Here is a 12347-nt window from a genome sequence, read left to right as displayed (position 1 = left end):
TTTGATGAAATGCAGTCTGTGATAAAAAAAAAGCAATATTTATCGTTCCCCGTTTACAGACAGTTTTGAATAATTCTGAATTGACTGCAAAGACAATTTCGATGATTTTCTTCTTTTCCTCTATCCTTCCTCTTTTTAGTTGACTGATTGAAAACAATCCTCCCTCTTTTTAGTTGACTGATTGAAAATAAGCATATACATATTATCTAAAGTATTTCTGTATAAATTGTTTTGAATTGTAATGTATAATTTAGTGCATCCTAAGGGCATTTATATGTTAGTAATTTTATTCGGCAGTAATAATGCAATGATAGTGTTTTTCATTTGTTGTGTTCAATATCCCAGTTTAGGATTTGTTACATTTGCCTTCCACACAATACTGCTAAACCATGTTATAAAATTTCCCTGTAAAGATCAGAGGTTAGCTATTTAGATCTATATCAGACCTCTATCAGAGATTTGATATTTGCCATTTAAAATGCAAAATAATATGCAATTCTCTCTGTGCACCTAATGTCTCAAATAATTATAAAAACTTATTTAAATCGTTGCAAGCTTAGTGTTATTTGTTTCAAACATGAGTATTTATTATTATTCGGCAACATATGTCAAAAATAAGATATATTACTTATACTTATCAAAGATGTTTATTAGTCAAGGCATAAATTGTTGTAAGTATAATTAATACGACCCTTGACCAATAAACATCTCTGATTAATTTATATTTGTTTTCAACTAATGATTTTATGTTGCTACATGATTCCAGGTAAATTAGCTTCATAATTTAAATCAGTTAGAATTTATCTCAATTTTTTAGGATCTATATCCTGCCTTCATGTCTTAAATTGTCTTCTGTTTAATTATTGCGTACAAATAAAATTCCGATTCATTAAGTGTGAAGTTTCTTTCGTTAACAAGAGTTTCTCAGCGATTAAATTTAGTAACATCAGTAATAACTTTTAATGGAATTAAAAATTCTAGTTATTCGTATCGAAAACATTCTAAAAATAAAAATCTCGGTTCTTCACATTCTAATGAAAGCAAGGTATTTTCCAGATTTATAAACGATGAGAATTAAATATAAAAATTTCAGTTTTTAAATAAGCCTGTCAAATGGATATTTAAGAAGGCACCCTTAAAGTTGGCGAGGACGAAAGTATCCCTACTGCAGTGACGTCACGAACTGCGCGCCGTGGCCTTGAGTTAGTTCTAGGTGGTGTTGACAAATTCACAATCAAATAATTTAAACAGTGGTGCCATCTAGGAAGAGAACTGGTAACAATTAAATTTGTGTAAAATATTTCTAATCAATGTCAAGATTTTAAAATTTATTTTATGCAACAGATGGCACCACCATTACTTACAAATAATTTATAATTAGATTTGGATGCATTCAAAAGCTCGTTTGCCCTCCAATTTATTAGACATGCTTTTCTACAGTTTATTTCTAAAATATTTTAATAAATTGTTCTTAATTTCCTGTTTGAAAAAGTGCCTAAATTTTTTCCCTATACTTTTTTTCTTTTTTTAAAGCTTGCAGAATGGAATATTTATATATTGCAGAAGTTCAATTTATATTTATCCAGATCAAAATTTTGTTTACTCATTTACTTCTTACACTCCTTATGATTACATTTTTTGTAATAATAATATGTGCGCGTACATTTGTTGTAATGCTATTCCTAGGGTATCCTGTCTCTGAGCATATTTTTCATGTATCTCTGCCAATTTATTCAGAAATCAAAAAGAGTACAATATAGCAATTTTTACAAATATAACACTGCACCAGTATTTTTTCTTGTAGGTTATCTTGATTAATAAAAGAAGCTGATATAATTTTTGTAAGAAATTTAATACTGTATATAATTATCCCAATTTTGTTAAATAAGTATTTTAAATGAAAAAAATAAACTTGAGTAAACTATTAACTGTTATTTTCCATAAAAATAAATCGGAAGCTATTAAACTGAATGATTAGCAATGCTGTACGCTACATTAAATAATGATGAATTCTTAAACTTTTTGCTGTGATGCGTTACTTTTCCTACTCGACCACACAGATATTGTCATTTTTAGCATCTTTTCAAAGATTGTAAAGCGCGATCAAATTATAAAATCCTTCTCAGTTATTATTGATGAAATTACTTTCAGTGGTTCCATGGAATGTTACGATAATTATCATTGCACGCGGATTTTGCCCTTTGAAACTTACTACTTCAGATAAAAACAAATTACGGCGCTTGGTGGCGCCATCTATGATATAAAACAGCACTCATAACTTTTTTTTAAAAAAAGCTACTATTCTCAGCTTCTGTCCCTAGACGGCGCCACAAGTTACGATTATATGCTCCAAAATTGACATGATTTGACATATGCAGGGGTGTTTGTGGGACCCCAAAAATTCCCCTGAAACTTTTACGGACTTACTACCGACATTTTGGAGTTTCGAGAGGGGGGGGGGGGGAGAGAAATGAAAAATTACAATTATGAAGTATTGAATGACCTAATTATAAAAGTTCAATGAATTAATTTTTTTGCAAAATTAATAACCATAAATTTTCAAACATATAAACTACTACATTTTATGTAAATATTTTAAATTACCTGAATTCATTCTTTTAAAAAAATTATCTAATTTCTGCTGCTCTTTTTTATTTTCTGATGTTTGTGGGGTTGTCTTTCTTTTGTGGTGAACTTCATAATTGCAGGAAGGTTGACTTTTATTTTCCTCATTTACAGTTGAAGAAATTTCCTCGAGAACTGCACATGCAGAGGTAGAAGCAGTTTGCTTTTCTGCTAATGTAGAAGGTTTTTCAGAGACTTTTATAGGTGACTCATCTGAAATACATGTTTTTAAGTCCTCTTGATATGTTTTCTAACTTCTGTTCATATTCAGTAAGAGATCTTTGTGAATTGGATCAGTCATTGGATTTTTTGAGCCATATTTTTCACATGAGGTTTCTTTAGAAGCCATTAAATCATATTTAATAGTCTGCACTGCATCTAGGGAATCAATCTTAAGAGAGGTTCTATAGTCAGTGACAAGTGTATCCATTAAGTTGAATGCACTTTCCACTAATGGGCCATGGAAGCAGCTAAGGCAGGCTTTGACCAATTTAGCCAATGTAGGATACTTATAATTATTTGTGAAATCATCTTTTAAATTAAAAACTTTAGACCAATATTTATCAATTGTACACTTGACTTGATTTCCACTTTCATCAGATGTGTAGAGCATTTCTTTGGTGATATCAATATCACTCTGGTATAACCTTATTTCAGCTTCTACTTTTGACTTTTCATTATCACTAAAAATATGGGACATAAAAGATGATAATTTTTCAAAAGCTAATATTGTACTGGTTTTACCTCTTAGCTCTGGATCTAATGCTGTAAAACTAATTAGATATGAATTTTTAAGGGGTAATTTCTGTTTCATATGCTGTGCTGTATTAGTATAAGCTTTCATCAGAGAAATTTGGAATTCTTTTGCTATTGGATGATTTTTTGATAATTTCTTCAGGAGAGTGGAAGCTTCTGCACCAGTAAATATTATTTTGCTAGGTAGATGGAATTCTGGATTTGGGACATCAACCTTTAATAAATCATTATAAGATGTGCACTCTATATTTTCTGGCTTCATAAAAAAAGAGAAAAATTTTGCCATCAATTTATAAATACTGGAATGTATTAAATGAAGCATTGTTTTTTTTTTTTTTTTTTTTTTTTTTTGTTTCAAATAATTTAATATATGTGTTGAACTCTGGTAATACTGCTGAATATAATGCCATATGCAATAAAGTTTTGTTTTGCATAATAAATAACCCATTTAGTATTCTTTTTTTTCGAGCTAAAGCATCCTTCGTGAGTTGTTGGGAATGCAAGCAAGAATACACCCCTTCAACAATTTTTTTCTGAGCTGCAGACATATTTCTTTTATTGTATACAGTTTCAACATAAGAAAAATAATCCCCTTTATCAGTTTTATCCAAGTAGTGAAAATAAAATGCAATAAGAGCATCCAACAGATTTTTGTTCTTTCTAAAACACATAAAATGTACACCCACCTATGGTCTGGTCTCTTCAAGGGCTTAAGTTTTTTAATGGCAAGGGATTCACAGATTTTAAAAAAAATTTTCTCTTTTACTGCAGCTTTTCATATCAAAATAGATGTCATCAAACAAATCTTCTAAGTATCTATCAAAACAGGAAGCAAATTTTTTTGCACAGTTATTAGCTGTGTGACATGTGTCACCATCAATATCTAATAAGTGGGGTGCTTTGTTTGATCATAGTCTGGTTTCAACACCCTTTTTTTTCCCACGCATGGTGTTACACGAGTCCATTAATACACTAATTAAGTTTGCCCATGGAATATTATTATCTTCAATAGTATAAACAACTGCTTTAAAAACAGCTTCTGAATTGCAAGACTCCATCTTTAGAGATGCAAAATGATGAACTACAACTTCATTTTGATTGTTGTCATAAAACTGCACCAATATTGCCAGTATACTTTCTTGAGCATTGCTAGTACTTTCATCCAAATTTAGAGAAAATGGCGTCTCCTTTAAAGTTTTAATGATATTTTCCATAATAGTTTTTGCGAGCCCATATTTCATCTTATAACATGCAGTAGTCCTGGACATTTCCAACGAGTTTAGTGCCGTCTGATCGCGGCTCAACTGTTTGCAGAGTTCAATTAAATTGGGAGCTACATTGAAAGAAAGAGAATTCTCGGCGATAAACGAAGTTATTAATACCACTTGGCGTGCTTTTCTTGTCACTATATCCAATGGCCGAGCATCCAATTTAGAATGATTTATGAAAGCCTTGAATCCTTCCCCACCATACTTCAGCAGTGAGTTACAAAAAACACAATATGCTTGTCCAGCAACATTTATTTTCTTGCACCATGTGCCGATGGTATCCCCATTACCATCTCTCCGTTCAATCCAATTCCACCTAAATGCATTCCGGACACCTTCTTCTAATTGTATAATATCACTATTTATATCGAGAAATTTCATAGTGAAATTCTCTTGCGTACATAAATAAAAAAATATTTCAATAAACGAAACGAAAAATTTACACGTGCATCAATAAATGAAACGAAAATTTTACACAGCGAAGAAAAAAAAAGTTGAGAAGCGATCAATGACAAATAGCTAATACGGCGAAAAATCCCCCTTCTCTACTTATTGGCGCCACGCCAGGAGAGATAAGACCTTTGAACCCAGAGTCACGTGATCGCACATCTGGTCGAACGAAGTCTCTCTCTTTTTTTTCTGCCGCGCCTACTTGCCGAAAAGAATCCAGAAGAGAATGTCCGAGAACCGGGGGAATGAGTTATAACTGGCAATAAGGAAAGAACAAAAAAGAAGTTTTTCCCCCTTTTCACGCATTATACTTTGGAGAAATAAAGGAAAAGTTTTCACCACACACACTGACCTTGCGTTTTCTGCTTTCAAAGCAAACAAAATTACCCAGATCAAAATAAATAATTCATTATTATTCCTACTTCCTTTTGAACGACGATCCCGAAGGGATCGAAGTTCAAAATCCCCGGAATTCCGGGGTTTTCCCGGAGCACAAACACCCCTGCATATGTCCATCCGTCTTCAAGCGCAGAGACTTCCCAAATATTCAATCAGCTTTGAAACGTACAAAGCTTTGTTCAAATTCTGCACCTGTTTTAGCTGGCTTTCTTGGTAATTTTTATACAGAATCTATAAAGATACTGGAATTTAGGTAGTTAACTCTACTTCAGTAGAACACCTTTCTGAAAGACATTTCATTCGGCTGTCAAAATACAGATTGCAATTTCATATAGACCACTAATCAGTGCTTGGAAGCTAATTTTTGCCCTTATTTTTCCTGCGAACCTTTCCATACACTTTTTTTTTTAAGCACAATTCAAGCCCAAAAGGTTTGAAGCAAAGGTTTTTGCGTTGGTTCACTATAAACGTTTCACTTTTCAAATTGTTGTCACCAAATATTACAACCCTGCATTATATTTAAAGAAATTAAAAAATAAAGAATCTTCATGAATTTATGTATGCTTCTCACACTGTGAAAAAACAATGGTATCTACAGACATCAAATTTTGAATAACGTAGTCCTCCACTCGAATATGGACATCTGGAAGCCAAAATCTGGAATTGGAATTTGTTTTTTTAACTATTTCATAGTCTGCAAAACTTTAACGATTTCAAAGCAAACAATGGCAACAGTGTACGAAAAAAAAAAGCATTTTTACCTCCATCGCGCGGAACTGTATATCGGAAATTCTAAAGATCTGCTCATTTTAAAATTATTTAAGCGATATTGCTGTTGAATTTCATGGTTTCAAACGAAAAAATGAAATTTCAAATGAATTTCATGGGAAGAAACTGACATTTAATAAATAAAGGTAACACATGAAACGTTAAAAAATTGCCCATTTGGAGCGTAATATAAAATCTGAAAGATGAATATATACTGCCATAATAGATCCCACTATTTTCTCTATTATGTCTACAATGAATGGTAACTAGAAGAACCTTCTAGGAAAGACGTATCCCATAGCTGAAATATTCGAATATATTTTGTTTCTTATTTCTTGTTCAGTATTATATAATACGACTTATTTCTTTCTCTGCTGCACTTCAAAAGATCAATTTTCAAAATATGCAACTTTTAATATAATGGCGAATACTTACAATTTCTTGCCACATTTCTCCGTGTTAGTGACATGCGTAGCGAGACCAAAATCTCCTATCTTTACTTCCATTTCTTCAGATAGAAACATATTTCCAAGTTTCAAATCTCGATGGATGACTCCTTGAGAATGTGTGTACCGGACACCTTCCGCTAACTGCAGCATAAAATAGCGAACTTCCGGTTCAGTCAAATATTTTCTGTTTTTCAAAACATGAACCAATGACTAGGGGAAGAAAAATGAGAGAAAAAGAATATTACGTTAAATGTCAAAGGCTGATGGCAATCCACAGATCTAGAATTACATGATTTTATTTTGAAAAACTTTTGTGTTGGCAACAACCAGAACAAATAATGCTATTTTTAGTTCTGATTTTTAATTCTGGTGATATAATGCATTTCAAAATTACAAAACATGAATTTTCTAAACCTTAGAGAATTACAAGTTACTGAAATAATAAATCTTATTGACGAAACGATTCTGTATCGGAGTTCGTAATGTTAGAAACAGATCTTATTAATTACAATAATGTTGCAAACGATCATAAGAAACTTTTGGTTAGGTATAATATAAATTAACCGCATTTTAAATAATACCATATAGCTACGGAAATTTTATTGTATATATATATATTTCATATTATATCAATTCAACTAAAGCTTATTATTAATATTTATTAAAATTATGCTAGTTTTCATTAACTGTAGATTAGCATAAATTACACATATTTTACATTGTATCAATTTGATTTCAAGCCCTCTGTTAAATTTTGTTCCGTAATGCCATTTACAATTTAACCTCCTTCATTTCTGTTGGATTGGCAAGAAAGTAATTTTGGTTTCCACAAATAGATAACATTATGTTCGTTTTGTTATATTTCTATCAACCTTATATTTTTTCCCCTTCTTTGGAAGATTTGACAGCTGACATTTTTAGCTACAGAAACAAATTCCGTGTAATTTTGTTTACAACTGCTAATTTACAGTCACTTATAACATGAGATGAAAAATAAACATTTTCGGCATATTTTACTTTTTTATTTTCATAAAAGCAAGAAAACAGCCGAGACTCACAAAGAGATATGTGAAGTTATGGTGTTGATTGTTAACAGAGCGCATGTGTTTAAAAAATTTCGTTCTGGAAATTTTTCACTTGAAGATCACCAACACGCTAACCATCTTCTGAAGTTGATAATGACAAACTAAAGCCATTATTGAATCGAATCTTCATAGATGTGTGCGAAAGAGTGCAAAAAAGTTATATGTATATCGCACACAACAACTAAAAATCATGTAAAATGTCTTGGACTCGTTAAGAAGTTCGACATTTGGTTTCCGTAAGAACTGAAAAAAATTCACTACAAACAACAAATCAACATTTGCGATAACACATTTCAAACGTAATGCAATCAACTCTTTTTTTAAATGAATTATCACTGGTGTGTGTGGGGGGAATAGATAGTCTTCAATAACATCAATCGAAAAGATCATGGTCCAAGCATGATAAATCAGTACAAATCATCATACCGAAAGCTAAACTGCATCAGAAAAAGATCACGCTGTCAGTTTGGTGGGATAACAAAGGTGTTGTACAATATATTTTGAACTGCTTCCAAGCAACCAAACGATCAGCCCAGATGTTTATTGCCAACCACCATGATAATGGGAGGCCTTACAGATCTTAAGTAAAACGTGCGAAATTACTTTGAGCGTAGCTGGGAAGTGACGTCGCTTACCCCCCCCACACACACACACACCATACAGCCGTGATCGTGCACCATCGGATTATCATTTACACTCATGTCCATAACTTAAGGATAATTCGGAGTCACGCGGAAATCGAACTCTAAAATAAATATACCACCTGTAAAATCACTACACACATCTTCAAGAATCATACGCAAATTTCAGGAAGTAACCAGATGACACCGATGGTACGTCACAATGACGAGAGTGTAAGAGAGTGATATATAAGGAATACAGGCAAGGAAGTAAAATTGTTCGCAGGCGCTTTATAAGCAATTCAGTGCAATAACCGAATACTTATGACATAAAGGACGCATTTGGATGATTTTTTACGTGGTAGAATTATCGACCGTCTGGAATGCGGGCGTACCCAACTGGAAGTAACAGACGAACTTGGAATTGCCCAGAGTGTCATCTCCAGGCTTTGGCAACGATTCCAAGATGATGGTAATGTGAGTAGACGTTACAGCACAGGTCGCCCCAGAGTTACAACGAACGCCGAATGAGGACCGGTATTTGGCAGTTACTGCCAAAAGAAACATTTGGAGCACAGCCTCAGACCTGTCTCGTCAGCTCTCTTCAGCCACTGGTACGACAATTTCAAGGCAGACCGTGTACAGACGTTTAAGGAAGATTGGTCTATATGCTCGTAGACCTGTCAGATGCGTTCCACATACTGCAACTCACTGTCGCCTGCGGTTAGCCTGGAGCAGAGAGCATGCATTGTGGACACCGCAACAGTGGGCTTGTGTGATGTTTTCCGACGAGTCCAGGTTTAGCTTGAAGTCTGATTCTCGCCGGACTTTCATATGGAGAGCTCCAGGTACCCGTTACCACCAAGAAAACATCATTGAACAACACCGTTACTGCGGTGCAGGAGTGCTCGTTTGGGGTGGAATTATTCTGGGTTCCAGAACTGACCTGCATGTTCAAATTGGAAACATGACAAGCCAAATCTATCGGGACGTCATTCTGGAACAACATGTACGTTTGTTTCGGGGCGCCATGGGCGCACAATTTGTGTTTATGGATGACAACGCCCGTCCTCACCGAGCAAACATCGTAAGCGAATGCCTTCAATCGGAGGATATCACCCGTATGGACTGGCCAGCATTCTCACCGGACTTGAATCCAGTAGAGCACGTGTGGGATATGCTTGGCCGTCAACCTCTTCCTACATATCTACCGGAATTTCGGAGAGCATTGCTTTTTGAGTGTTTTAATATCCCCCAAGATCAGATCGATAATTTGATACTCAGCATGCCTAGGCGTTGTACGGATTGTATTGCATCGTCTGGGAGACATACAATGTATTAACAATCATACCAACCATGCAATATCGGTATTTTGTAAATAGGTTTTTTTTGTAATTTGCTCCTGCGAGAAAAAATCGCTAATTTTTTTAATAATATCAAACATATAGCATCTTTTTTTTTTGCTCTTTACCTTTTGTTTAATAAATAAGCTTTACAAATAAGTCAAATTTGTTTAGCTTCTAACTCTTCCTTTGCCTGATTTTGCATTATCCTTAATTTATGGACATGAGTGTATTTCGAGGTTTACAAAATTTCTTAAATGGTTTACAAATAGCTTCAATAATAATGATGACCTCAAATTGCACTTGTTTTTTTTTTTTTTTTTTTTTTTTTTTTTTTTTTTGATAAAGAACAGAAATTTTATGAGCGTGGAATCAGGAAGATTTTTTCAGCAATGGAAATAAAAGAATTCCCCCAATAAAAAAAATTTTACTTTTTCCAAATAGTAATATGTTTGATAATTAAGGCTAAAAAAATAATGACAAAGCTTGTTTTACCCAGTGCCGAACCAGTGCTTTCTATTCACTTTCTAAATGATTTAAAAAATTATTTAAGTACTAAAAGGAGATATAAATTTGGAAATTTTTTTTGCACGTAACATTATGAAATGTTTCTGAATGTAATTTTTAAAATACGATGACTATTTTACTAATTGGACTTTTTGATGTATGGAGGCCTATAAAAGGAAGATTTTATATTTATGAAGAATTTGAATTTACATAAAATGTTCTACAGTATTTTAAGAAGCTGTGTTACCGGAAGTACATATCTAAGATAAAAAATTCAAGGAAATAAACTCTGCAGCCATTTTCTGAAGTGAAATTTATATATCATCTATGAATTATTTTATCTTCCTGTACTGATGATCATATTTTTTGCTTGTGGGCGATTGTCTTCTTAGAATCAATGCTGGGAATTGAGTCTATTTCAGGTAATTTAATAATTAAATATTTGCATAAAAGAAAATGATTAATTTACACAACGTAGAGGGCTTCTGTCAAGCATCAAACGATTTTGATCATGTTTATATATACTGCCCTTTACTATTTCCTGAGTAAATTATTTTACTTTTAAAAAATTTAAATGTAAATCGATGGTCTTTTAACAATTAAATACATTTTATTTGGCAATTAATATTCTCTTATTAATGGAATTTAAACAATCAAATGTTCTTTTCTTAAAAATAATTAATTTATACAACCATTTTATCAAGCACCAAACGATTTTGGAGAGTTAATTATTTTACTTTTCAACAATTAAAATGTAAATTGTTCTTTTAGCAATTAAATATATTTGATTTCACAATTAATATTCTTTTAACAAACAAATTTAAACAAATAAATGTTCTTTTCTTAAGAAAATACAAAATATATATATTTATTTATTCAGAAATCAAGACGAAATTTCGTATAGTAAAAGGGGACAAATTTATGTATTTGTGCAATATGCTGGCAACAGTGAGATATTTCATAGAGGTAAACTGCACGCTCTGGTAACTTGTCAGTTACTATGGTAACAGAACAACGCAAGAACACATCACTGAGTAATAAAAATAAAGCAGCATAAAAGATTCACTAATGCAAATATTTCGGACAATAGCCTTTAGTCCTTCAAAAAGCTATTGACAGTCAAGACATAACAAGCAAAGCTGCTCCGCAAAATCCGCAGACGCACAGGTAAAACTAACAATTGAGGGGCACATCTGAGGCAGAAGAGTGGGGTGTGTTGTTGTTCGAGGAACAGCTTTCCAGCCTCCATCCAATCTAACATCTGCCGTTTTCCCCAAAAACGAGCCCTCAAAAAAAGTTTCATGAGGTCAGTCAAAACAAGTTGCGCGCCAGCTGCTTCATCCACCATTCAAAAAACTTCACCGACGCCCTCCCCCCAATATTGACCTTGAACTTTTAATGTCAGGAATAGGTCACAATTTCTTATTCTATATGGTAGTCTGCGTTTTCATTTATAGCCTTCAAGCTATAATTTAAAAGGCAGGTCTTAGGATCTACGAATATCGTTATCAAATCTCTCAGAAGATCGAAACTGCGGGAGCAAAAGATACGGAGGCCTTCCAAACATGTTTTGAATGAAAGTATTTAAAAAGGCGAGGGGCGGAGAAAGAAAAAAAAAAATGGAGTGGAATGTGAGGCAAGTAGCAAATCTGAAAATTTTGACTTAATTTGTGAGATGTTCCCCCCTCTCCCTTATGGTTCCTCCTTATCTTCAAATGCCGGAAATGTATGCAGCGGAAAAGTAAGCGACTTCAAAAGAACTTTGGAAAGTAAATTAACTTTTAACCGTTTACTCAATAAATTCAACTACAGTCAAAGTTTTAGAACTTTTTACAGCATTTCAATGTAGTTAGAAACGAAACTACAACTCGTGAACGCTTTCTAAGATGGCCACTTACGGCTCCAGACGATTTGGGTTATTTATAACGAAGGTCGTCATATTTAAGAGAAATACACAGGAAACATTACGGTTTACAAAATACTCGACTCTCAAGCTAGCCGTAGCAAGGATTAAATTAAAAATTCCTGCATACTTTGTAAACAACAAATGGCAACAGATAAAAACAGTTAATGAAGC

General features: G+C 33.2%; 1 protein-coding gene across 1 annotated transcript in view; it reads right to left on the bottom strand.

Annotated features, from left to right (window-relative positions):
- LOC118186915 (serine/threonine-protein kinase PLK1-like) overlaps window positions 1-12347 on the bottom strand; it is a 278218-nt gene that overhangs the window by 29334 nt on the left and 236537 nt on the right. Inside the window, exon 4 of the mRNA XM_085821671.1 lies at window positions 6702-6925. Coding sequence (XP_085677797.1) covers window positions 6702-6925 — 224 coding nt within the window. The remainder of the gene's footprint in view (window positions 1-6701; window positions 6926-12347) is intronic.

Source organism: Stegodyphus dumicola, chromosome 8, assembly GCF_044657685.1.
Source record: "Stegodyphus dumicola isolate Sdum_Otavi_A_Nest chromosome 8, ASM4465768v1".
NCBI lineage: Eukaryota > Metazoa > Arthropoda > Arachnida > Araneae > Eresidae > Stegodyphus > Stegodyphus dumicola.
The sequence above is the reverse complement of the archived record's forward strand: the minus strand, read 5'-3'. Positions and strand labels throughout refer to the sequence as shown.